This window comes from Carex rostrata, chromosome 20 (genome assembly GCF_964058835.1).
Source record: "Carex rostrata chromosome 20, lpCarRost1.2, whole genome shotgun sequence".
NCBI lineage: Eukaryota > Viridiplantae > Streptophyta > Magnoliopsida > Poales > Cyperaceae > Carex > Carex rostrata.
The window spans coordinates 8,711,838-8,739,421 of record NC_135937.1 but is presented as its reverse complement, the minus strand read 5'-3'; the positions used below and the strand labels follow the sequence as shown (position 1 = coordinate 8,739,421).

At 35.6% G+C, this 27,584-nt stretch overlaps 1 protein-coding gene, 3 long non-coding RNA genes and 1 pseudogene across 5 annotated transcripts; all 5 read left to right on the top strand.

Annotated features, from left to right (window-relative positions):
- Positions 1 to 1,846: 1,846 nt before the first annotated feature.
- On the top strand, positions 1,847 to 4,593 carry LOC144572236 (ACT domain-containing protein ACR8 pseudogene; annotated as a pseudogene).
- Positions 4,594 to 6,479: 1,886 nt separating this feature from the next.
- Positions 6,480 to 7,772, top strand: LOC144572836 (uncharacterized). Of its 2 annotated transcripts, XR_013517814.1 has the most exons (4): positions 6,480 to 6,967; positions 7,063 to 7,173; positions 7,511 to 7,592; positions 7,717 to 7,772. It is a non-coding gene; the product is annotated as an uncharacterized LOC144572836 (long non-coding RNA). The 2 variants fall into 2 exon arrangements; XR_013517813.1 differs by lacking the exon at positions 7,717 to 7,772 and having other exon boundaries at positions 7,511 to 7,606.
- A 39-nt stretch (positions 7,773 to 7,811) lies between these two features.
- Positions 7,812 to 9,114, top strand: LOC144572883 (conserved oligomeric Golgi complex subunit 8-like). Its single transcript, XM_078322567.1, has 4 exons — positions 7,812 to 7,967; positions 8,386 to 8,506; positions 8,864 to 8,941; positions 9,021 to 9,114. The coding sequence occupies exons 1-4, from the start codon at positions 7,860 to 7,862 to the stop codon at positions 9,041 to 9,043; spliced, it is 330 nt and encodes a 109-aa protein (XP_078178693.1). The 5' UTR covers positions 7,812 to 7,859; the 3' UTR covers positions 9,044 to 9,114.
- A 746-nt stretch (positions 9,115 to 9,860) lies between these two features.
- Positions 9,861 to 11,565, top strand: LOC144572174 (uncharacterized). Its single transcript, XR_013517696.1, has 4 exons — positions 9,861 to 9,980; positions 10,236 to 10,469; positions 11,107 to 11,203; positions 11,323 to 11,565. It is a non-coding gene; the product is annotated as an uncharacterized LOC144572174 (long non-coding RNA).
- Positions 11,566 to 20,544: 8,979 nt separating this feature from the next.
- Positions 20,545 to 21,857, top strand: LOC144572082 (uncharacterized). The gene is made up of 4 exons (XR_013517672.1): positions 20,545 to 20,621; positions 21,118 to 21,193; positions 21,538 to 21,633; positions 21,820 to 21,857. It is a non-coding gene; the product is annotated as an uncharacterized LOC144572082 (long non-coding RNA).
- Positions 21,858 to 27,584: the final 5,727 nt, after the last annotated feature.

The following is a 27,584-nucleotide window of genomic DNA, read 5'->3' as shown; positions in this document are numbered from 1 at the left end:
GACGCTTGTGCCATTACCACCAGGAAAGAAGGCGGTTGGATGCAAGTGGGTTTTCACTGTGAAGCAAAGCCAAGAGGGTCGGGTTGAGCGTTACAAGGCCCGGTTGGTGGCAAAGGGGTACAGTCAGACGTACGGTATTGACTATGATGAGACTTTTGCACCCGTGGCGAAGATGAGTACAGTGCGGACACTTGTTTCCTTAGCAGCGAATGGGGGTTGGAAGTTACATCAGCTTGATGTGAAGAATGCCTTCCTTCACGGCGAGTTGTTGGAGGAGGTGTACATGGAGGTCCCACAGGGTTTTGGCACGAAACAAACGGAGGGTAAGGTGTGCAGACTCAAGAAATCTCTTTATGGGCTGAAGCAGTCCCCTCGAGCCTGGTTTGACAGGTTTAGGAGGGCTATGGTAGGCATGGGGTATCAGCAGACTAATGCAGACCATACAGTGTTCTTCAGGCGACATGGAGTTCACATTACGATGCTGGCAGTGTATGTGGACGACATGATTATCACTGGTGATGATGAGGGTGAGATTGCATCACTGAAGAGGAGGTTGAGTAAGGAGTTTGAAGTGAAAGACTTGGGGCAACTCAGATACTTCCTTGGGATTGAGATAGCTCGTGGTGCAGAGGGGATTGTTTTGTCTCAAAGGAAGTATGTGCTGGATTTGCTCACAGAGACAGGTATGCTAGGGTGCAAGCCTGCGGTGGCCCCGATCGATCAAAAGTCTAAGCTAAGTGCTGAGGCAGGAGAGCCAGTTGATAAGGAGAGGTACCAGAGGTTAGTTGGTCGCTTGATCTATTTGAGCCACACTCGTCCTGACATCTCCTTTGCGGTGAGTGTGGTGAGTCGCTACATGCATGACCCTAGGGAGGGTCACATGGATGCTGTGTACCAGATCCTGAGATACCTGAAGAGTGCACCAGGCAAGGGGTTGATCTTTCGCAAGAATGGGCATTTGAATATTGAGGGATATTGTGATTCAGACTGGGCTAGTTGTGCCGATGATAGGAAGTCCACGTCTGGATATTGCATGTTTGTAGGAGGCAATCTGGTCTCCTGGAAGAGCAAGAAACAGTCGGTAGTTGCGAGGTCCACAGCCGAGGCAGAGTACAGGGCCATGGCTTTAGGTGTTGCAGAGATGATGTGGTTGAGAGCTCTGTTGGTGGAGCTCAAGATGGACCAAGGGCCACAAATGAAGCTGTGGTGCGACAATAAGTCAGCTATTAGCATTGCTAATAACCCTGTGCAGCATGACAGGACCAAGCATGTGGAGATCGACAGATTCTTCATCAAAGAAAAACTGAATAGCGGATTACTTGAGCTGGGACATGTAGCTACTAGAGAGCAAGTGGCTGACTGTCTCACTAAAGGGCTTAGTTCGTTGGATTTGTCGAGACTATGTGACAAGATGGGCCTAGTGGATATTTTTCGTCCGTAGGCTCATCTTGAGGGGGAGTGTTGTTATGTTTATCTTTGTATTAGGATAGTTTGAGGGGGTTATTTGTAAGAGTGTTTGTAAGGCTCTATATAAGCCTAACCCTTAATTAATAAAGATTATCCTCTTTTTTACACAAATCAAGTAATTGTAATTATGATATATAAATCTTTATCTGTAGCCAACTTCTGTGAAGTTTATTGACAAGAACAAAAAACATAGACAATCTTTTACTTTTTAGTACTGATTTGATATGTGAAATGGAAGCCTATAAGCATTTGCTGGTAAAAAAAAAATTTTTTTTTTCGTGACTTTTGACAGCGTTTTAGAAGCGCTGGGAAAACCCAATTTTTTTTTTATGTCAAAGCTTTTAGTGGCATTTCAGAAACGCTGATAAAGGTCCTATAAATGCCGGTAAAAATAACCAAATGCCAGAAAAATACCATCTTGCACTAAAAAAGAATATATTAATTAAATATGATATTTAATTATATTGAATAATGATATTTAATTATTTCTTTGTTTAGGTCCTGTGACGTTGAAAACTTAAAATAAAATGTATTTTTTGAGAATGAGTGTAATTGATCATCATTTTTTTTTATTAAAATTTGACTTATTTATCTGGTGTTTTTATTTTTCTTATACAAACTATTAAAAAACAAAGTCAAATTAACCCTGAATTTTTTTCAAAGAAAAATCGCGTTTTGTGATTTACAAATTTCTAAAAATTCATTTTAATATATCTCGGCTCCAACCCTAGTGCCAGCAATAAAAAATTATATGTGTGTAATAACAATAAAAAAAAAACAAAATCTCAAAAAAGATGGTCTACTGCACTATCCATCAATTATACTAACTCTAGTTTCCATGAACTAATAATTATAGTGTAAAATTGTAATGATGAATTACGGAGTCCTCTTCGCACGGAATGAAATGTCTCAAATTAAAAGCTCTAGTCTATATTAACTATATTTCTAGATGTTGTGTTTTTTTTAATGATGAATTGAAATCAGAAGTTTGCTTTATTGACAAGTATATATTGGAAAGTATTTGCTAGAGATTTTAATAATGGTTTGGAAAGTGCTTTGTAAACGTTATCTAGAATATATTTACAGGTATATTTAATGACAATCATTAACAATAAAAATGTATACAACTTCGTTATTCGTGTAAAATCAATAATTTAGTAGATCCATTTGATCTATAAGCATTATCAGTGCCTTCAATAATTTAGAAAAATGTTATCCAATTTAATACATTACATTATCTGTGAAAATCTTTACTGAAATTAAAAAAATCCAAAAAAAAATGAACGAGATTTATAAAAATTGTAGGGTTATGAAATAAAATTGAGCTGAAGTAGGCAGCTTGCTCTACACGCAAAGGGCTGTCGCTGGCAGTCTGGCACTGTCGAATTAAATAAAAAACGATTCATGTGGAATGCACCGGTACCTTTAATATTCGTGCAAAAGCAGATGGAACGGTCTAGATCTAAACTCAAAATTTATGTTATCTCAGGTACTATCAATTCGTCTTTCCTAGCTAAAACCCTAAACTAAAATATCAGGTGAAATGCAGATTCTGCTCCGCTCTCTCTCTCAGCTCCTCTGTTCCAAATCTTTTTCTCTCAAGATTCTGATATCTTAGGAAATCCATTGAAGATTCTTTCCGTTTTATAACAACGGCTCTTTGTAGCCCGCTCCTCTTTAATGCCATTTAATTCCTCTTTAACAGCAAGGTAGAGAGAGAGAGAGAGAGAGCGGGAGAGCGTGCCTCTGCCCTTATGCCTCTCCTCTCGCGCCAAGCCTCCGCCTCTCATACACCGAACAACCCTAAACCGCAACTTCACTTCCTTTTGGAGGGACAAAGCGTGAGCCAGAGAGAGAGAGAGAGAGCGCAAGAGAGATCGGGGAAGACACTACAACAAAATGGGGTTATACCGGCGCTGAGTAAACTCACCGACGACAGTGTTCTCAGTTACATTGTCACCTTTGCTATTTTCTTAATTTAAAATACAAAGCATGTTAAACCCACTGACAGCCTAATTTCACTCTATTTGAATCTAATTTGGAAAGTACCTTCTTCGAGATGGTCATGTGACAAATTATTTAAGAATAGATTTCTCATATTATTTTCCCTTTCTTAATTACAGTCTCTGGGTTCATGGAATCCAACAAGGTCACAAAGCTTTGAAGGTCTAACAGCCATCGAACTTACCGGTTCAGACCGACTGGGCCTCCTTTCTGAAGTGTTTGCTGTGCTGGCTGACTTTGAGTGTAACGTGGTTGATGCACGTGTGTGGACCCACAAAGGCCGCATTGCTTGCGTTGTGTTAATTAAGGATGAGTCATCAGGCTCTCCTATTGAAGATGCGAAAAAATTTGACATGATTGAGTGCTGCCTTAGTCACTTGCTCAGTTTGGGAGGTCAGAATGATGGCCGCGTGTCAATCATCGGCATGCCGGCTCTCGGTGGCTCCATCTCACATGCTGATCAACTCCTCCATCAAATGATGTTTGAAGATTTTGATTTCGACTGTGCTGATGACAGCGAGGCTATTGCCTTTGACACCAATGTGCCTTGCGTGTCAGTGCAGGACTGGGCTGAGCGGGGGTACTCGATTGTGACTGTGCAATGTCGGGACCTCAGAAAGCTGTTGTTTGATGTGGTTTGCACTTTGACTGACCTGGATTATGTGATTTCACATGGGATCTTGATACTACGGGTGACTGGGCCCATGAGGTAAATTGAACATTTTGTATTAATTCTTGTTTAAATGTAGATAAATTTAATGATAAATTTTAAAATTACTTGGGTATAACATTTATTTTGGTTTTTATTATGTGCAGGAGTTTTTATTATCTTGATACTACGGGTGACCTCTCTGCCTTCCCGCCTTTCGACCCAAACTCTATCTCCCTGCCTCTCCGCCTCTCCTCTCCTCTCTCTTCCTCTTCGCTGCCTCTCTCTGTCGCGTCGTGTTGTCTCCCGGTACACTTATCACTAAATCAAGAGACTTGAGTAAGGTGTGTAATATTCATTTTTAAATTTATGAATTTTGAAATTTATTTCAGGCTGCTAGCCCTTTTTGCCCATTGAACAGCATTTGGATCTCAGAGAATTCTGTATTTCATTTTAGTAGTTCCATACACTAAGATTTGTTACTGTATATGATATAAAAAAGACTACTATAGTAATATAATATTATAAGATAAACATGTAAAACTTGGTGGCAAGGTTGTTGGATTTGCATGTCACCATCAAGAGTTTGATACCCACCACATTTTTCTTCAGAATTTTGATAGATATGGAACACCATCAGGAGTGGAACTTAAAATTGACAATCTCTGAACTATTTGAGACAGAATTGACGGAAATCCTCCCATTTTTAGCTGGAATTAACCGAAATTTGACCCAAACAGAATCAGTACTTGTGGGTTCCATTTTGTTTGTTGGAACAGAACAAAAAAGGAAATCCTGCTGGAATGGAATGGATTTGACAAGTCAAATCCTCTTTCCCCACAAGTCCTACTCAATATAAAACATCCATACCCTGTCACATGTCTACTCTCCTAATTTTTTAAAATGAAAAACCCCAAATTAAGCCTGAACTATCCTTCATTATGCCGAGAACTCATGCTAGTTTGGTTTTTCAGAAGAACATATCAATGAGCAGTTCATTCATGATTGTTGGGTTTGTTTAGTATTTCATATTTGTTTGAGAATTTGCATGGTAATTCTAACTTATCAGGTGTACATTATACTTTTTTGAGTTTCTTGCAAGTTTTTTGCATTGCTGCAAATTTTTGTTCAAGATACCTCTTAATTCTGTAATTTTTGTGCCACGAGACCTTCAAATTTTGTTTTTCTGTTCTGAATTGATTCCTGATTTTCAGTCTCATTTTTCTTCTAATGTTATTATACATGGTCATTAATTATTCCAAAGTTGACCTTATTTCCTATATTCGCAGAGCATACTTACAAGCATAGTTCTGAAATCAAATGTGACAATGCTGGATATAATTAGCACAAGAATGCTTGGTCAATTTGGCTTCCTAGCTAAGGTACGCAAGCTTGTAATTGACTTCAATAATCTAACTAAATATTTTTTCTAGTTTAATTTCATTTCTTTCCATTTATTTTTCTGGAGTAGGTATTTTCTATATTTGAAGACTTGGGTATATCAGTTGACTGTGTGGCCAAAAGTGAAGTTAGTGTCTCTCTTACACTTGACCCATCTAAGCTTTGGAGTAGAGAACTAATTCAACAGGTCAGCTTTTTTTACTGTCGAGTGTAGTTTAGTTTGTTTAATAGTGAGTCCATGGTACTATGCATAGTGCATATTGGTCCGTACTATGGATCAACATTCCATCTTAAAGTCTAAATAATTGATCTGAAATTTGACCCAATGCTTGTTTTTTCTGTACCATGGCTACAAGTGATGCTTGTTTTCTCTATCACAGAAAATCCAGTTCATTCCCTCCACCGAGGCTGCCTCAGTGGAGGTTTGGTTTGCAAAAAAAATTTGACCCGGTCCCCTTCTTCTTCTCCTTTCTCTCTTCCTTTCAAACCTTGAAAATCTTGTACCAGCCAAAATCTAGGATTTTCAGTTCTTGTACCAGCCAATCTGGCACCGGAAGCTTACTCAATCTTGCATTCCATCGCAAGCTTACTCATTTAATGTCTGTGGATAGTTTCAGTTACTCAATCTTTGTCACTGTAAAATGGATCAAGTATGTTATGCTAAGAGTAAGCTTTCTTTTTTGATACATTCCTTTGGAATCCAAATATTCAAATTCACCAGGTTTGTAGGTTGTGAAATATGTCGAAGAACCAGTTAGCTTGAAACGTCTATTGATATAATTTCACAAGCTGAACTTATTATTGCTGTAATCCAAACAGGGACCAAATTGCATCATTTGTTTTTAAAATATGCATTAATTACTGATGGTTTTCTAACTCAAATGGAAAAATAAAAACTGACATGGTGATTGTTTTATTTTCATTGTAGAGACCTTGATGGCATCCTAGTTGGAGATAGGCTAACTTAAAAATTTTAAGATGTAATAATTTGGAGATAAACTGATATGGTTATATGATATCTAATTTCTTCTTTGTCTAATGCAAACTATGGTTATGTGCTACTTTATGGTGACAACTACGTTACTAGTAGAAGCTTGATTTATGTTCTTGAATTATATTTTTTTGGCAGCTGTGACATAAGCTTTTTTTTTTTTTGAATGAAGCAGTGAAGGTGGAGGCATTAATCCTCAATTGTGTGTGCCTAAATGTGCAGTGATTGTGTCCGGGTCAAAATATTGGTCCACCAAGGCAGAGGCTTGGTGCAACTTTTCTATTCCTCCGTAGAGTTTATTTTTGTAACTTTCCAAATTATAGTGCTGGCCGCGTTAAATGATTTTGAATCAGTTCTATTTTAAAAAAAGAGTCTCAAAATCATACCAATTGATTACTTTACAGGGTGCAGGGAAGTCAGCGGTATTGAACAGCCTGATTGGGCATCCAGTACTGGTATGCTCTCTTTGGTTGACATCAAATTGTATCTAATTTATTTATATATTTGGAAAGGTTTGATTTTTATGAAGAATTTGTTATGTTTGAAACAGCCTACTGGAGAAAATGGTGCAACCCGGGCTACGATTTGTGGAGATCTACAATTGGATACTTCCCTCAAGACAAAATCAATTGTACTTCAAGTTGAGAGCAAGTGACGGCAAGTGAGTTCCTTCATTTTTTTATTCCCTTAGTTCTTGTTTGGAATTATGCTAGAATAACTTGATTGGATGTAGTAGTGCCAAAAATGGAAAGTATATGTTCATATTGGAAAGAAAAGATAGATTTGAGAAAGAAAAGTATACTTGATATCATACTCTTAGTACCAGTAGGGTCACTTAATTTCAGAATACCTCTCTTGATGACTTTACAAGATAAGAGGATCCAAACAAACACAATTTCTAATTTGACAGCACATGTCTTTAAAATTCATTTCTCAGATAGGTTTAGCATTTTTTTTTTCCAGACATGTATAGTTACGTCTCTCTCTCTCGTTCATAGGTGCCCTCAGGCATTTGTTACAAGACAGACTAAGCAAGGGGTCTGGATCAGGAAGGAGCCGTGCTGACGAAATTTATCTCAAGTTACGTACCAGTAATTATGTTGTATGGCCCCCTCCTCCCCTCCCCTCTCTCCTCTTTCATCAGTCACTTATATATATATTTGATTGCCAAGCTAATTCAGAATTGTATTTCTATTTGTTTCAGCACCTCCACTGAAATTAATTGATTTACCTGGACTTGATCAGCGTGTCATGGATGAATTTAATGTCGTATGCTGATGTATGCATTTACTAATATCTTAGGAGCCTGAGTTGCTTAAAGTGGAAGGAGAGAGAGTTAGGAGGCAAATGCAAGAGGTGGCAGTTGAGAATTATAGTGCTTTTATTTCTGCGGCTGAAGCCATCTCCTTTGTCAAAACCCAGCTTGAAGATTTCAACAAGCAGCTTGAGTTACTGGTACTAATTTGGAACTTATAGTATCATGGATTTGTCTTGGACCATTTACTATTATACACTACAACGTCAAATTAAATTGTTACAACTGATTTGTTTAGTGGTAGATTGCATTCGAAGTATTAATCCTCCTAAGTTTTATGTTTTATGTGGCTTAATTTTAATGAGTTGGCTTGAGAACTTTGGAATGGATTGGGCTGGAGCGGATTTTGAACCTGTATGTTCCAGCTGTGTATTAGTCTGATATAATTTCAAGTGCTAATGAACCATTCCTGTTCGACCTTCTAGGCTTCATACCATTATTGTTTCCTTTTTTTTGGTGAATTGTTGGGTTCTTGGCATCCAAGTGACTGTCTCAATTGATTGTAGCTCTGTGTGATATATGTACACGCATAAATGAATCTTTCTTTAACATGTGCAGATTTCTGACATCTGGTTGCACGGAGTTTATCGAGTCCGCTCAACAGATTGTAGAAGAAAGGAGGCTGAACCAAGTATTATGGCTAATCATAGCACAATACTAGACCTTCTTGAGATTCCACGTACGTTTTAACTCTTTTCTCATTATTAAATGCAACTTTGTGCCACCGTTGTGATGGGGCCTTTTCTCTTGAGCTAAAATTAAAGTACAATCAAGCGAAGTAAACTTAGATGTTGATGCTCAAATAATGAATAACAATAAGAGATCCAATTCCAAAGATATTGGTTCAAAACATGCTAATTTGATCCTCATACGTGGCATTATCGTGAATCAACTTAGTTGAGCAACCATGACAGAGAAAATTAACCAAAAAAATGTAGGAGGTTACTTACAAATACTCTAGTTTAAATTTCGGAACAGAAACCTCTAACTTTTGTCTATTTAAGAATTGTATGATAGAATTTGCTTCTAATTTCAGATGTATACGTAATGGCAACTATGACAAGGCACTTGATTTGTAAGCTTTTGTCAATAAGCTTACAAAATTGCACTCTGAGTAAGTTTACATACTCTATATATTATATTACAATCAAATTTCAGATATTGCTTTTCATATTTGATAATGCTGGGAACAGGTTTCCAATCATTCAGGCATTAGCAATAGATGTAAAGAAGTCAACACAGTCTATGGTTTCTCAGCTTTTACAGAAATCAGATTGAATATTCAGGCAAGTCACATTGTACTTCAGTTTTAGTACAATAGTCACATTAAATTTCTTGTGTGACATGGTAGTACCAGAATAAAATTTGTCTCAAGCAGGAGAACATTTGTGTTAGAAACTCATTGAAGCCTGAATTCAAACAATAATCATAAAAAAGAAACAAGTTACTTTTGTTTTAAGATTATTTTTTATGAGTGGGGAATTTAGTTGCTTAATTATGTTGCTATTTGACTCCATATAGGTCGTTTTCTTGCTGAATTGACAAAACAGGTTTTTTCAGATCTTTCTGGGAGCAAATATTTGGTTAACAATCTATTTTTTTTTTTAATTTTTCTAATCCCACACATTTTATTAGATAGATCTTAATTTATCTAATATTAAGATAGATCTTATCTGATAATAGTCGAAGTCTATTTCCTCAAAAAAAAAATGTAGGATAGAAACAAATTGTCCAGAGTCGGCAACACTTTATTTTTGCCTATCGAACTTCCTATCTTCCATCCAAGTACACAACAAAATATTCCTCTGTTCTTTATTACGGTTTAACTAGGGTTATCCTTGTTACCAATTTCCAATCCATCTAGATATTACTTTTATTTTTCTTTGTCAATATTTTTATTGCATAAAATTTAAAAAGATTTCCTTACCCCCTCCTTAAATTTTGTTGTCATCATAAAAAACATTATGCTCATAGTTGCTGTGATGACCTTTTAATAGGTGCCAGAGGTCATGGAGGTCGTAACAACAATAGCAGGATTGAACCAGCAGGCTGAGTTTGCACGTATTGTCGCAAGGGTTATCAGGCTATGGTGCGCGTCAAATCTTTCCACTGGTGAAGCTTGGGCAATGAACTTTGTTCTCCTTGATTCTCAGGTTTGATTTTTGATACAAAAATGCCCCATCTTTTACTTTCTGCTAAAATAATGCAATTTTTCTTCTTTTTTATAATTTAAAAACACAACTACACACACACACACACACACACATGCTTGCTTGTTACCAGTCTTCCCAGCAGCTGGGCTTCTCGATCGATCATAAAATTAATATAGCACTGACAGCAAATTGTTTTTCAGAAATACCCACTGACAGTCAAGTTTGCAATTCTAACTGTAAAAATGTACAGCACAGCCATAGAAGGGCAGATGCTGCTCGCACAGTAAATATATGAGTTTGCGCAGTTTAAAGTCAAGGAATTTTACACTAAATATTGCACAGTGGCACACAAATTCAGCATAAACTTCACCGGTGATACCACCATCACACCGCTACCCAATTCCTCGCTGGAAATTCCCTTCTACTACTTCGAATTAGCTTGCTTTGAGGATATCGGCATATCAATTACAGGCAACACTACAGTTGTCGGTAAGTTTCTTTCTTTTAATTTTTTTTTTTTGTTATTCTCTATTACATTCTTCATATTAAAAATAGTTTCTATCATGCTACACCTTGGATTTTTCAATGCACGGAAACAAAGGTAAATAAAAATTTAATATTAGCAGTCTCATTTGAGGTGCAGTATGATGAGCTTATATATTAACACAACAGAAGAATATTAAAATCATCATATCATCTATCACTCATATGATACCTATGCTGCATAGCACAGGTGTGTGTAAAACACGTCTCTCCTAAAATATCTGTCCTTAACGTGAATGAATTTATGAACTCACCAATTTACCCCCAAACTATGCATGTCTCTACTATATAGCAGTGCTACTATTATATAGAAATTCAGCAATCTATGAAGGTTTGTGTAGTGCTGCTACCTTAGCCAAGTACCAAGAATTTGATACAACTCATGTTACTGATGTGCTTGCATGACAGTTACATATTTATTGTTCTTCACTCTCAATAAAAATATATTATTATTCTTTTGACTTGCATTTCTACGTTGATATAATTATTTAGGTAATTGAATTCTTCATTCAAATTGTCAACACCAGACTTCAGCAATATGGATTAATAAAAAACTTTACTTTTCTTAATTATGACATACAAGATATAATTGGAAGGCTGGTGGCAATCGATCCAGTCAGGACAATCCAAAACGGTGGTCGGCCTATGCGCATACAATGCATACACCTCGTAAATGAAAGGTGTGTATGTAATAAAGGGAAACCAATCTAGCATAGAAAATCAATGTATTGTACATAAATATTATATTTTCTCTTTCCGTACAAAAACTAACCTTTGTGTATTCCTTCGTTATATACAGGGATTTCCCTGTGGAAATTATGGGAACATATGCTTCATGTTTTACCTCTAGAGGTACTCATTGAGCTATCAAAAGGTCCTGTTGTTCAAGCCTGCAATTCGCTACAGCTAAGGACCAATAGAGGTCCCGCAGATTATTACTATGCAACCAATCAATTATTTTTTTTTGTTACTTTCGCATATTCCAATGCGCACCGCAGACAAGCATTAGACATTCATATTTTTTTATTTTGACTTTGTTGCATTATGTGTCATGAATAACAAAAATATAAAGAAAGCAAGAATATTTTTGTATTGATGACAAAGGGGCACACGAAAGTACACATGAAGCATGTGAATAGAAAATATATATAATATGATAAAACCTTTTGGTGGTATTTAGCTGTGGATTAGAGCTTATGAGTTTTTTTTGTTTTGTTTCTTACTTGTGAGTTATAACATAGTTATTCTAACATAGACTAAAATAAATTATTTATGTTTAGTTGATGTCTTAGAGTTATATCTCGACTTTAAGTTATTATTTATTTGTTGAAAATTTGATAGCTTAAGACATGATTTGATATTACGAATTATTGTCTTACAGAATCTGTAATATCAATAGTAAAACTATTCTTCATATTTATTTTTATTTGGATTGAAAGAAATTGTACAAGAAAGTGAGTTACGTACAAATTAATTCTATATCTTAGAGATGTGTCTTTTATTATATTTAGTGAATCTTGTTTAATTAAACTTATATATATACTAACTTATTTTTTAACATATACTCTTCTTTAATGCGAAACCTTTAAACCTTTTTTTTAACATATACTCTTCTTTCAGTATACCTCGAGTCCTTTTGAGCAAATTTTTATTTTGTCAAATGTCCTTAACTTTCTCATTTGTTTTCAAACTGCTTAGGACCTACACATACTTAACTATAGTACATACACGAATAGTATATTTCTATTTCAAAACTCTGTTCATTAATTTGTCTTGTCAAATAGCAAACAAGCATGATACACTACTACTAATCTGCACTCACAATCTGAGAAAAACTTGCCAAAGCTGATTTGGCCGTTATTTGTTGGAGCTGATAGGTCTTTGTTATTGTTTTTAGTACTGATATTTGAGTTTTACTTTTATTTATGTAGGTGGAGCTTTTCTTGAAGTGGGTTGCTTTCTTGAAACGGCACGGATCCAACAACCATGAGTTCCTCGCGGTTTCGCTTATAAGATAAGTTTCATTCACAATGTATCATTTCTTTTTTTATTGCACGACTTATTTCTTCCCCCTGTGATTGTTTCGTAATCCTCTCCGGTAAAAGTCAGCGAAAGCTGACTTGACCGTTACTTGTTGGAGCTGATAGGTCTTTGTTATTGTTTTTAGTACCGATATTTGAGTTTTACTTTTGTTTATTTAGCTGGAGCTTTTCTTGAATTGGGATGCTTTCTTGAAACAGCACGCATCCAACAACCATGGGTTCTTTTCGGTTTCGCTTGTAATATAAGTTTCCTTCACAATGTATCATTTCTTTTTTTATTGCAGGACTTATTTCTTCCCCTTGCGGTTGTTTCGTGTACCTGTCCGGTAAAAGTCAGCCAAAGCTGACTTGGCCGTTACTTGTTGGAGCTGATAGGTCTTTGTTATTGTTGTTAGTATCGATATTTGAGTTTTACTTTTGTTTATGTAGGTGGAGCTTTTCTTGAAGTGGGTTGCTTTCTTGAAACGACATGCATCCAACAAGTATGAGTTCCTTGCGGTTTCGCATCTAAGATAAGTTTCATTCACAATGTATACTTTCTTTTTTTGTTGCACGACTTATTTCTTCCCCTTGTGGTTGTTTCGTGTACCTGTCCTATAAAAGTCAGCCAAAGCTGATTTGGCCGTTATTTGTTGGAACTGATAGGTCTTTGTTATTGTTTTTAGTACCGATATTGGAGTTTTACTTTTATTTATGTAGGTGTAGTTTTTCTTGAAGTATGTTGCTTTCTTGAAACGGCACAAATCCAACAACCATGAGTTCCTCGCGGTTTCGCTTGTAAGATAAGTTTCCTTCACAATGTATCCTTTCTTTTTTTATTGCACGACTTATTTCTCCCCCCTGTGGTTGTTTCGTAATCCTCTTCGGTAAAAGTCAGCGAAAGCTGACTTGACCGTTACTTGTTGGAGCTGATAGGGCTTTGTTATTGTTTAGTACCGTTATTTGAGTTTTACTTTTGTTTATGTAGGTGGAGTTTTTATTTGAGTTCCTTTCTTGAAACGGGACGCATCCAACAACCATGAGTTTTTTTCGGTTTCGCTTGTAAAATAAGTTTCTTTCACAATTTATCCTTTCTTTTTTTGTTGGACGACTTATTTCTTCCCCTTGTGGTTGTTTCGTGTACCCGTCCGGTAAAAGTCAGCCAAAGCTGACTTGGTCGTTACCTGTTGGAGCTGATAGGTCTTTGTTATTGTTTGGTACCGATATTTGAGTTTTACTTTTGTTTATGTAGGTGGAGTTTTTCTTGAACTGGGTTGCTTTCTTGAAACGACACGCATCCAACAACTATGAGTTCCTTGCGGTTTCGCATCTAAGATAAGTTTCACTCACAATGTATACTTTCTTTTTTTGTTGCACGACTTATTTCTTCCCCTTGTGGTTGTTTGGTGTACCTGTCCTGTAAAAGTTAGCCAAAGCTGACTTGGTCGTTACTTGTTGGAGATGATAGGTCTTTGTTCTTGTTTTTAGTACCGAGATTTGAGTTTTAGTTTTGTTTATGTAGGTGGAGCTTTTCTTGAAGTGGATTGCTTTCTTGAAACGGCACGCGTCCAACAATCATGAGTTCTTTGCGGTATCGCTTGTAAGATAAGTTTCCTTGACAATGTATCCTTCAATTTTTTGTTGCACGCCTTATTTCTTTCCCTTGTGGTTGTTTCGTGTACCTGTCCGGTAAAAGTCAGCTAAAGCTGACTTGGTCGTTACTTGTGGGAGCTACGAGGTCTTTGTTATTGTTGTTAGTACCGATATTTGAGTTTTAGTTTTGTTTATGTAGTTGGAGCTTTTCTTGAAGTGAGTTGCTTTCTTGAAACGGAACGCATCCAACAACCATGAGTTCTTTGCGGTTTCGCTTGTAAGATAAGTTTCCTTCACAATTTATCCTTCCATTTTTTGTTGCACGCCTTATTTCTTTTCCCTTGTGGTTGTTTTGTGTACCCGTCCGGTAAAAGTCAGCCAAAGCTGACTTGTTCGTTACTTGTTGGAGATGATAGGTCTCTGTTATTGTTGTTAGTACCGATATTTGAGTTTTAGTTTTGTTTATGTAGGTGGAGGTTTTCTTGAAGTGAGTTGCTTTCTTGAAACGACACGCATCCAACAACCACGAGTTCCTTGCGGTTTCGCTTGTAAGATAAGTTTCATTTACAATGTATCATTTCTTTTTATGTTGCACGACTTATTTCTTTCCCTTGTGGTTGTTTCGTGTACCTGTCCTGTAAAAGATAGCCAAAGCTGACTTGGTCGTTACTTGTTGGAGATGATAGGTCTTTGTTATTGTTGTTAGTACCGATATTTGTGTTTTACTTTTGTTTATGTAGGTGGAGGTTTTGTTGAAGTGTGTTGCTTTCTTCAAACGGAACGCATCCAACAACCATGAGTTCTATGCGGTTTCGCTTATAAGATAAGTTTCCTTCACAATTTATCCTTTTTTTTTGTTGCACGCCTTATTTCATCCGCTTGTGGTTGTTTTGTGTACCTGTCCGGTAAAAGTCAGCCAAAGCTGACTTGGTCGTTACTTATTGGAGATGATAGGTCTCTGTTATTGTTGTTAGTACCGATATTTGAGTTTTAGTTTTGTTTATGTAGGTGGAGCTTTTTTTGAAGTGGGTTGCTTTCTTGAAACGACACGCATCCAACAACCACGAGTTTCTTGCGGTTTCGCTTGTAAGATAAGTTTCATTTACAATGTATCATTTCTTTTTTTGTTGCACGACTTATTTCTTCCCCTTGTGGTTGTTTCGTGTACCTGTCCTGTAAAAGATAGCCAAAGCTGACTTGGTCGTTACTTGTTGGAGATGACAGGTCTCTGTTATTGTTGTTAGTACCGATATTTGTGTTTTACTTTTGTTTATGTAGGTGGAGGTTTTGTTGAAGTCGGTTGCTTTCTTCAAACGGAACGCATCCAACAACCATGAGTTCTTTGCGGTTTCGCTTTTAAGATAAGTTTCATTCACAATTTATCCTTTCTTTTTTTGTTGCACGCCTTATTTCTTCCCCTTGTGGTTGTTTTGTGTACCTGTCCGGTAAAAGTCAGCCAAAGCTGACTTGGTCGTTACTTATTGGAGATGATAGGTCTCTGTTATTATTGTTAGTACCGATATTTGAGTTTTAGTTTTGTTTATGTAGGTGGAGCTTTTCTTGAAGTGAGTTGCTTTCTTGAAACGACACGCATCCAACAACCACGAGTTTCCTTGCGGTTTCGCTTGTAAGATAAGTTTCATTTACAATGTATCATTTCTTTTTATGTTGCACGACTTATTTCTTCCCCTTGTGGTTGTTTCGTGTACCTGTCCTGTAAAAGATAGCCAAAGCTGACTTGGTCGTTACTTGTTGGAGATGATAGGTCTCTGTTATTATTGTTAGTACCGATATTTTTGTTTTAGTTTTGTTTATTTATGTGGAGTTTTTCTTGAAGTGGGTTGTTTTTCTTCAAACGGTACGCATCCAACAACCATGAGTTCTTTGCGGTTTCGCTTGTAAGATAAGTTTCCTTCATAATTTATCCTTTCTTTTTTTGTTGCACGACTTATTTCATTCCCTTGTGGTTGTTTTGTGTACCTGTCCGGTAAAAGTCAGTCAAAGCTGACTTGGTCGTTACTTGTTGGAGATGATAGGTCTCTGTTATTGTTGTTAGTACCGATATTTGAGTTTTAGTTTTGTTTATGTAGGTGGAGTTTTTCTTGAAGTTGATTGTTTTCTTGAAACGGCACGCATCCAACAACCATGAGTGTTCCTTGCGGTTTCGCTTGTAAGATAAGTTTCATTTACAATGTATTCTTTTTTTTTTTGTTGCACGACTTATTTCTTTCCCTTTTGGTTGTTTCGTGTACCTGTCCTGTAAAAGATAGCCAAAGCTGACTTGGTCGTTACTTGTTGGAGATGATAGGTCTTTGTTATTGTTGTTAGTACCGATATTTGAGTTTTTAGTTTTGTTTATTTAGGTGGAGCTTTTCTTGAAGTGGGTTGTTTTCTTGAAACGGCACGCATCCAAAAATCATGAGTTCTTTGCGGTTTCGCTTGTAAGATAAGTTTCCTTCACAATTTATCCTTCCATTTTTTGTTGCACGCCTTATTTCTTTCCCTTGTGGTTGTTTTGTGTACCCGTCCGGTAAAAGTCAGCCAAAGCTGATTTGGTCGTTACTTGTTGGAGATGATAGGTCTCTGTTATTGTTGTTAGTACCGATATTTGAGTTTTAGTTTTGTTTATGTAGGTGGAGGTTTTCTTGAAGTGGGTTGCTTTCTTGAAACGACACGCATCCAACAACCACGAGTTCCTTGCGGTTTCGCTTGTAAGATAAGTTTCATTTACAATGTATCATTTCTTTTTATGTTGCACGACTTATTTCTTTCCCTTGTGGTTGTTTCGTGTACCTGTCCTGTAAAAGATAGTCAAAGCTGACTTGGTCGTTACTTGTTGGAGATGATAGGTCTTTGTTATTGTTGTTAGTACCGATATTTGTGTTTTAGTTTTGTTTATGTAGGTGGAGGTTTTGTTGAAGTGGGTTGCTTTCTTCAAACGGTACGCATCCAACAACCATGAGTTCTTTGCGGTTTCGCTTGTAAGATAAGTTTCCTTCATAATTTATCCTTTCTTTTTTTGTTGCACGACTTATTTCATTCCCTTGTGGTTGTTTTGTGTACCTGTCCGGTAAAAGTCAGTCAAAGCTGACTTGGTCGTTACTTGTTGGAGATGATAGGTCTCTGTTATTGTTGTTAGTACCGATATTTGAGTTTTAGTTTTGTTTATGTAGGTGGAGTTTTTCTTGAAGTTGATTGTTTTCTTGAAACGGCACGCTTCCAACAACCATGAGTGTTCCTTGCGGTTTCGCTTGTAAGATAAGTTTCATTTACAATGTATTCTTTTTTTTTTGTTGCACGACTTATTTCTTTTCCTTTTGGTTGTTTCGTGTACCTGTCCTGTAAAAGATAGCCAAAGCTGACTTGGTTGTTACTTGTTGGAGATGATAGGTCTTTGTTATTGTTGTTAGTACCGATATTTGAGTTTTTAGTTTTGTTTATTTAGGTGGAGCTTTTCTTGAAGTGGGTTGTTTTCTTGAAACGGCACGCATCCAACAAACATGAGTTCTTTGCGGTTTTGCTTGTAAAATAAGTTTCCTTCACAATTTATCCTTCCATTTTTTGTTGCACGCCTTATTTCTTCCGCTTGTGGTTGTTTCGTGTACCTGTCCGGTAAAAGTCAGCCAAAGCTGACTTGGTCGTTACTTGTTGGAGATGATACGTCTTTGTTCTTGTTCTTAGTACCGATATTTGAGTTTTAGTTTTGTTTATGTAGGTGGAGCTTTTCTTGAAGTGAGTTGCTTTCTTGAAACGGGACGCACCCAAGAAACATGAGTTCTTTGCGGTTTCGCTTGTAAGATAAGTTTCATTCACAATATATTCTTTCATTTTTTGTTGGACGACTTATTTCTTCCCCTTGTGGTTGTTTTTTGTACCTGACCGGTAAAAGTCTGCCAGAGCTGACTTGGCCGTTACTTGTTGGAGCTAATAGGTCTTTGTTATTATTTTTAGTACCGATATTTGAGTTATTTTTGTTTATGTAGATGTAGTTTTTCTTGAAGTGGGTTGCTTTCTTGAAACGGCACGCAACCAACAACCATGAGTTCCTTGCGGTTTCACATGTAAGATAATTTTCCTTCACAATGTATCATTTATGTTTTGTTGCACGACTTATTTCTTTCCCTTGTGGTTGTTTTGTGTCCCTGACCGGTAAAAGTCAGCTAAAGCCGACTTGGCCGTTACTTGTTGGAGCTAGTAGGTCTTTGTTATTATTTTTAGTTCCAATATTTGAGTTTTATTTTTGTTTATGTAGATTGAGCTTTTCTTGAAGTTGGTTGCTTTCTTGAAATGACACGCATCCAACAACCATGAGTTTCTTGCGATTTCGCTTGTAAGATAAGTTTCCTTCACAATATATCATTTCTTTTTTTGTTGCACGACTTATTTTCTTCCCCTAATGGTTGTTTCGTGTTCCTGACCGGTAGAAGTCATCCAAAGTTGAGTTGGTCGTTACTTGTTTGAGCTGATAGGTCTTTGTTATTGTTTTTAGTACCGATATTTGACATTTACTTTTGTTTATGTAGGTGAAGCTTTTTTTGAAGTGGGTTGCTTTCTTGAAACGGCACGCATCCAACAACCATGCGTTCCTTGCGGTTTCGCTTGTAAGATACGTTTCTTTCACAATGTATCTTTTTTTTTTGTTGCACGACTTATTTCTTCCGCTTGTGGTTGTTTCATGTACCTGACTGGTAAAAATCAGCCAAAGCTGACTTGGCCGTTACTTGTTGGAGCTGATAGGTCTTTGTTATAGTTTTTTTTAAAATGGTCAGATCTAACAACATTCACTCTTGGTTAGTACTCATATTTGAGTTGTTTTGTGTTTATGTAGATCGAGTTTTTTTTGAAGTGGTCTACTTCCTTGAAATTGCACGTTTCAACAACAATTACTTCCTTCCGGTTTCGCTTGTAAGATAAGTTTCCTTCATAATATATCTTTTTTTTGTTGCACGACTTATTTCTTCCCCTTGTGGTTGTTTGTGTACCTAACTTGTAGAAGTTAGCCAAAGCTGACTTGGCTGTTACTTGTTGGAGATGATAGTTCTTTGTTATTGTTTTTGGTACCGATATTTGAGTTTTACTTTTGTTTATGTAGGTGGAGCTTTTTTTGAAGTGGGTTGCTTTCTTGAAACGGCACGCATCCAACAACCATGCGTTCCTTGCGGTTTCGCTTGTAAGATACGTTTCTTTCACAATGTATCTTTTTTTTTTGTTGCACGACTTATTTCATCCCCTTATGGTTGTTTCGTGTACCTGATCGGTAAAAGTCAGCCAAAGCTAACTTGGTCGTTACTTGTTGGAGCTGATAGGTCTTTGTTATAGTTTTTTTTAAATGGTCAAATCTCACAACCTTCACTCTTGGTTAGTACTGATATTTGAGTTGTTTTTTTGTTTATGTAGATAAAGTTTTTCTTGAAGTGGTCTGCTTCTTTGAAACGACACGCTCCAACAACAATTACTTCCTTCCAGTTTCGCTTGTAAGATAAGTTTCTTTCACAATATATTTTTTCTTTTTTTGTTGCACGACTTATTTCTTCCCTTGTGGTTGTTTCGTGTACCTGACCGGTAAAAGTCAGCCAAAGCTGACTTGGCCGTTACTTGTTGGAGCTGATAGGTCTTGCGGTTTCGTTTGTAAGATAAGTTTCTTTCACAATGTGTCCTTTCTTTTTTGTTGCACGACTTATTTCTTCCCCTTGTGGTTGTTTCATGTACCTGACCGGTAAAAGTCAGCCAAAGCTGACTTGGCCGTTACTTGTTGGAGTTTATAGGTCTTTGTTATTATTTTTAGTACCGATATTTGAGTTTACTTTTGTTTATGTAGATGGAGTTTTTCTTGAAATGTGTTGCTTTCTTGAAATGTGTTGCTTTCTTGAAACGGCACGCATCCTACAAACATGAATTCCTTGCGGTTTCGCTTGTAAGATAAGTTTCATTTATAATATATCATTTCTTTTTTTGTTGCACGACTTATTTCTTACACTTGTGGTTGTTTCGTGACCGGTAGAAGTCAGCCAAAGCTGACTTGGCCATTACTTGTTGGAGCTGATAAGTCTTTGTTATTGTTTTTAGTACCAATATTTGAGTTTTACTTTTGTTTATATAGATGGAGATTTTCTTGAAGTGACTTGCTTTCTTTTAACGACAAGCATCCAACAACCATGAGTTCCTTGCGGTTTCACTTGTAAGATAAGTTTCATTCACATTGTATCCTTTCTTTTTTTGTTGCACGACTTATTTCTTCCCCTTGTGGTTGTTTCGTGTTCCTGGCCGGTAAAAGTCAGTCAAACCTTACTTGGCCGTTACTTGTTGGAGCTAATAGGTCTTTGTTATAGTTTTTTTTTAAATGGTCAGATCTAACAACATTCACTCTTGGTTAGTACTCATATTTTAGTTGTTTTGTGTTTATGTAGATAGAGCTTTTTTTGAAGTGGTCTACTTCCTTGAAATTGCACGTTTCAACAACAATTACTTCCTTCCGGTTTCGCTTGTAAGATAAGTTTCCTTCATAATATATCTTTTTTTTGTTGCACGACTTATTTCTTCCCCTTGTGGTTGTTTTGTGTACCTAACTTGTAGAAGTTAGCCAAAGCTGACTTGGCTGTTACTTGTTGGAGATGATAGTTCTTTGTTATTGTTTTTGGTACCGATATTTGAGTTTTACTTTTGTTTATGTTGATGGACCTTTTCTTGAAGGGTGTTGTTTTTTTTTAAACGATACGCATCCAACAACCATGAGTTCCTTGCGGTTTCGCTTGGAAGATAAGTTTTATTCACAATGTATACTTTCTTTTTTTGTTGCACGACTTATTTCATCCCCTTATGGTTGTTTCGTGTACCTGACCGGTAAAAGTCAGCCAAAGCTAACTTGGTCGTTACTTGTTGGAGCTGATAGGTCTTTGTTATAGTTTTTTTTAAATGGTCAAATCTCACAACCTTCACTCTTGGTTAGTACTGATATTTGAGTTGTTTTTTTGTTTATGTAGATAGAGTTTTTCTTGAAGTGGTCTGCTTTTTGAAACGACAAGCTCCAACAACAATTACTTCCTTCCAGTTTCGCTTGTAAGATAAGTTTCTTTCACAATATATTTTTTCTTTTTTTGTTGCACGACTTATTTCTTCCCTTGTGGTTGTTTCGTGTACCTGACCGGTAAAAGTCGGCCAAAGCTGACTTGGCCGTTACTTGTTGGAGCTGATAGGTCTTGCGGTTTCGTTTGTAAGATAAGTTTCTTTCACAATGTGTCCTTTCTTTTTTGTTGCACGACTTATTTCTTCCCCTTGTGGTTGTTTCATGTACCTGACCGGTAAAAGTCAGCCAAAGCTGACTTGGCCGTTACTTGTTGGAGTTTATAGGTCTTTGTTATTATTTTTAGTACCGATATTTGAGTTTACTTTTGTTTATGTAGATGGAGTTTTTCTTGAAATGTGTTGCTTTCTTGAAATGTGTTGCTTTCTTGAAACGGCACGCATCCTACAAACATGAATTCCTTGCGGTTTCGCTTGTAAGATAAGTTTCATTTATAATATATCATTTCTTTTTTTGTTGCACGACTTATTTCTTACACTTGTGGTTGTTTCGTGACCGGTAGAAGTCAGCCAAAGCTGACTTGGCCATTACTTGTTGGAGCTGATAAGTCTTTGTTATTGTTTTTAGTACCAATATTTGAGTTTTACTTTTGTTTATATAGATGGAGATTTTCTTGAAGTGACTTGCTTTCTTTTAACGGCAAGCATCCAACAACCATGAGTTCCTTGCGGTTTCACTTGTAAGATAAGTTTCATTCACATTGTATCCTTTCTTTTTTTGTTGCACGACTTATTTCTTCCCCTTGTGGTTGTTTCGTGTTCCTGGCCGGTAAAAGTCAGTCAAACCTTACTTGGCCGTTACTTGTTGGAGCTAATAGGTTTTTGTTATAGTTTTTTTTTAAATGGTCAGATCTAACAACATTCACTCTTGGTTAGTACTCATATTTGACTTGTTCTGTTGTTTATGTAGATAGAGCTTTTCTTGAAGGGGTCTGCTTTCTTGAAACGGCATGCTCCAACAACAATTACTTCCTTCCGGTTTCGCTTGTAAGATAAGTTTCCTTCACAATAAATTTTATATTTTTTTGAATTTTTTTACTTTTTTTTTAGAAATTTTGAAAATGGATGCTTTGTTGTGAACAATAAAAACAGTAAAACTTTCTGGACCATCGGATCATCGATTTTCAAAATTCCTTAATAAATAGTAAACAAATTCCAAAAAATGTAAAATTTGGTCTCTAAGCACATTTAAATATGAAGATCATGTTGAGCGGTTCGGATCGGTCGTTTATATTTGTAAAATAAAAATATAGTGTCATGGAGCACCAACTCATTTTACTTCATAACTCATTTTAAAATTCTGCACCACTGGAAAACAGCGATTTTCAAACCATCTTAATAAATAGCAAAAAAATTTCAAAAAATATAAAATTTGATCTCCAAGCACATTTTAATATAGATTGAATATCTAACGGTTTGGATCGACTGTTTGGACTTTGCAAATTGGAGAACCGAACCGTTTGTTCCTGAGTCTAGGAACAAACGTTTTGATATTAGCCAATCTCTCTCTCTCTCTCTCTCTCTATATATATATATATATATATATATATATATATATATATATATATATATATTATTCAAAAATAATATTTCGATGAATTTTTTTATGCTTAAACGCTTGTACCAATCAGTGTTGTAAATAACGGTATGCGGTCGTTAGACGGAGAGGATATCACCAAGCGATTAATCAGAAATAAATGAGAATAATCGGTCATAATTGGTCAATTAGTCGAAAAAATTCATAACGATTTAGTCACTATTAATGGACAGATTAATCAGCCTAAACGGACGTTTTTTTACAACATTGGTACCAATTAAATATCGTTAGAATGTTTTTTGAAATTGTTTATATTCTAAAATAGAATGCAATTTAAAAAATAAGTCAACGGCTAAACATTTTAGATTGTTAAAGATTTAAGTGATCACTTAATAAATGATAACCGTTTCATTGTTAAAAATTCATTTTACATAAATAGGTTCATTTTAATTATTTTTTGCTTATCAGTCTGTTTTTGTACGCATAAAAAAAAAGTGAACGGTGCATATTTGAAGAGTGAGGTGTACAGTGTACTAGAATTTAAATTTTAAAATGAAAATATGATTAACTATATATTGCACGAGAGATATATAAATGGTATTTTATTTACCATAATTAAGACAATTGTCCACTGTGAATTTGCGATTCTTACCTTGTCTAAAATTAGAACTATGATCAATTTTTTAAGTATAACCTTTTGACCTTGTTTATTTCACGTGTGAGTAAGAAAAATTAAATTATATATTTTTGGTTCTCACAATCCTCATATAATAATATACACAGAGTTTTCATGTTCTGATGTGCTTCCGATTTTGGCAGCATTTCAGCAGAGGTGCTGCCGGGGCTATATTTAGCCGTGTGATGTCTAAATAACAAATTCAAACCATTAGATGTTTAATCTATATTATAATCTACTTGGAGACCAAATTTTACATTTTTTAGAATTTTTTTACTATATATTAAGCTAGTTTGAAAACCGCTGATTTCAGTAAATTTCTGCAGCATTGAAATCAGTGGTTTTCAAACCAGCTTAATATATAGTAAAAAAATTCCAAAAAATGTAAAAAATTTCTCCAAGTAGATTATAATATAGATTAAACATCTAACGGTTTGAATTTGTTGTTTGGACATCACAAAACAGAAAAATGGGCGGCAGCACCGTCGGCAGAAATGCTGCCGGCAGCAAATTAGCCACAGCCTATATATATATTCATCAATTTGTTCTGCCGCTCGCTCTGAAGTCTGAACGAACAGTAAACTCCATGCGGTCAATCTTGAGCCGTATAATATTAATTTTTGAGAGAATTAGAAATAACGGCCATGCTTAATTTTCCATATCTTGTGTTGTACTCGTCAGATAATTTGCCTATCTCAATCTCAACCATAGCAATTAATCTGATATTGTATTATTATATGGAAACACAAATACTGATCACAGCGTGCTCTCTTTTTGTTATTGATCCATTAATTCTTCTTTTTGAAAATGAGAAATTAAATTACTTTTAGGAAAAAAAAAATAAGAAGTTACATTCGAGGAAGTACTTTTAGAAATTAAATTACTTTTAGGAAAAAAAAAAATAAGAAGTTACATTCGAGGAAGTACTTTTAGAAATTAAATTACTTTTAGAAAAAGGCATCTTACCAAGCGATTCTTTAGTGCTAGAAGATACATAGCTATACTTTCTTCAGTGCTAACTAGAAAACATAAAATTTGATATGTATTAATTCAACTCATTCTCAATGATCCCATATCCTACTATTATATATATTGCATTCATTTGTTGAGTTGTCAAGTTAAGATAATAAAAACGTTTTAATTAATAAGATGCAAAAAACAAAAAGTTAAGTTTTATATATATTTGATTATATTCCGTATGAGATTTGTACACTAAAAATGGCAATAGTTTTGTATTGGAATAAATATATATGAACTAATAAAAATATATACTAAATGTTTGTCATAGTTACAGTGAAAGAAAATTTGTGATTCAATAAATAATTATTAAAAGCTTAAAATTCGTAATTTAAATATAATACAAAATAATTCACCAATAGTTTGTTGTTTTATAATACAAATAAGTAATACATCACAATATTAAATATTAATTAATATTGTGATGAAATAAATAAAAATACTATCATCTTGGCTATAGAAGTATAGAATGTAGGTTATAGGTGAGGGAGTGCACAGCGGTTTGACCAAGCGATCCTGTAAAAAGATTATTTTGATACGCGATACAAATTAATAGATGGTTTGCTCCAATTGAATTTGAGTCGATCGAGTTGGGTTTAAGTTAAATTTAACTAATGATGAGTCGAGAGTTTGATTCTAATATTGATATAAAAGTTCTGATTTGTGATTAGAGATAATTCTTATGTTTATTTATTTAATTGTTATATATTATATATAATATGAAAAGATGAAATTTTTCGATTAGAATATAATTATGATATGAAATAAATTGAGGTAAAACACTCATATATTTTACTTGACTTGATGAAGTATAATAGTTAAACAAGCCATGCATGCATGATGCATCAATACTCCAATTAATTTGGCATGGCCTGCTCCAGATTCCAAGTGAGGCAGACAAAGAGCATCCTCTCAGGTTCAGAAAAATGCTGTCTAAGTTCCACAAAAATTACAACAACGAGCGCATAAACAGTTCAGTTCTACTTTTAATAAAAATCCGTGTCATTATGGACTTGGGATACATAAAAAAAATGTTAATGTTCTTTTATTTATTTATATGTTTCTTAAAATTTAAATTGGTCCTACGAGTGCTGTGTTATTCATAGTGCATATTGATCTACACTCTTATTATCGGCCATTTTTATTAATAACCCAAAAAAAATGTTTTTTACAAAAGTAATCCCAAAATCTGAGTTTTTTCAAATATAACCAAACCGCCAGGCATGCTGGCGGTCCACTTCTATAGCGGACCGCCAGGGACACGGGCGGTCTGCTAGGGACCCGACCGCCAGCGTTCTGGGCGGTCCGCTTTTTTTTTTTTTTTTTAGAGATCTGATTTTTTTTCTTAATATTTTCATTTGTGAAGTTTTAGTTTTTTTTTGCTTAGGGTATTTGCCAAAAAATAAAACATTTGATATATTTATAAGTGATGTCGTAACTCTTTATAACTTTCAATTGATTTGTCAGTTGGATATCACGAGTCTAAAGATAACACTAATTAAGGACTTGGTCTTGATTCACAACTTTTTTTTAAGAGAATAATTGGAGAGCGAGAGAGAAAATAATTGGATTATTCACTAGTGGAGAACTTGGAATTAGTGTCGGCTGTTGGACCCTAAATCTGAGCCCACAAAATAACCCTAAACCCTAAACCCTAAATCTGAGCCCACAAAATGGCCCACAACTGATCCAACGGTGGCTTCTGATTTTACTGTTTTGTTAAGCCACCGTTGGATCAGCAATTTTCAAAGTGGCTTAATAAATAGTAAAAAAATTCAGAAAAATGTAAAATTTGGTCTCCAAGCACAATTTAATATGGAGAACAACTTGAACGGTTTAGATCGACGTTTTGAACTTTGAAAATTGAAAAATGAATTGGTAGCACCAAAGCTCAGGAACTACCACTTTGATCTTAGCCAACCTATATATATATATATATAGGCTGTGGCTAATTTGCTACCGGCAGCATTTCTGTCGACGGTGCTGCCACTGTTTTTTCTATTTTTTGATGTTCAAACGACAAATCTAAACCGTTAGATGTTTAATCTATATTATAATCTACTTGGAGACCAAATTTTACATTTTTTTGAATTTTTTTTACTATATATTAAGCTGGTTTGAAAATCGCTGATTTCAATGCTGCAGAAATTTACTGAAATCAGCGGTTTTCAAACCAGCTTAATATATAGTAAAAAAATCCAAAAAATGTAAAATTTGGTCTCCAAGTAGATTATAATATAGATTAAACATCTAACGGTTTGGATTTGTTGTTTGGACATCACGCGGCTAAATATAGCCCCGACAACACCTCTGCCGAAATGCTGCCAGCAGCAATTTAGACAGACCCTATATATATATACTACGATAGTAATCATGCTATGGAACAAGTTGCATGCTACTATTCAATTATTATTTTTATCAATATTTATGTTCCAGCTTATATAATCTTAAAAACTAACATGTGCTCATCAGCAATGTATTAATTACTTGCTCATAATTTTATTTGTTCTAGTGCTAAATAACGCATCAAATATTTATGCAAACAATGATACTAGAATGTCTCAAAAGTATGTTGGAGCGCGTTTGACTTCTTAAAATTTTTTTAGTTTTGTGATGGGATCCGGGACTGGAAAATACTGAGCCATACCAAACTGTCTCATTATCCGTCCAGAATAATGATGCTCAACAACTTGGTAATAAACAAGCGGTACCTGCAAATAATTTTATAGTCCAAGTGAATATTCTAAACTACAATATTTTAAACTACAATAATTTTATAACTCGCACCTGAGCAAACCAGTATTGTCGCTCACGTGTGCAGATCGAAGGAAGCTTTGTTAAGGAGTGAGGCTCTTCATCTTCTTCAAAAACCTCGACGCGAAAAATGTACGGCCTCCACTCGACATGTCGATCTGGAGTCATCTGCTCGAACTGAGTTCTGAAAAACTCAACTCCTGAAGGCTTGCCGTGCGGAGTTGCGACATAGGTCTTTCTAGAGCGGAATCTCTGAGCATACGTAGGACATGTCTCCTCATCCGGCTTAACCCAGTCTGGAGCCCAACCGAGATCTCGTGGTTGCGAACGACCAAAAGGAAATCTCGTTCACGACCAATGCTGAAGGAGACCAATCGGACCGT

Excerpts from the sequence above, each read along its gene's own strand:
- LOC144572883 (XM_078322567.1), top strand. The coding sequence starts at position 7,860 with ATGCAAGAGGTGGCAGTTGAGAATTATAGTGCTTTTATTTCTGCGGCT. Across the intron at positions 8,507-8,863 it reads AGACCTTCTTGAGATTCCAC|ATGTATACGTAATGGCAACT; the intron begins GTACGTTTTAAC and ends TTCTAATTTCAG. Across the intron at positions 8,942-9,020 it reads CTTACAAAATTGCACTCTGA|GTTTCCAATCATTCAGGCAT; the intron begins GTAAGTTTACAT and ends TGCTGGGAACAG.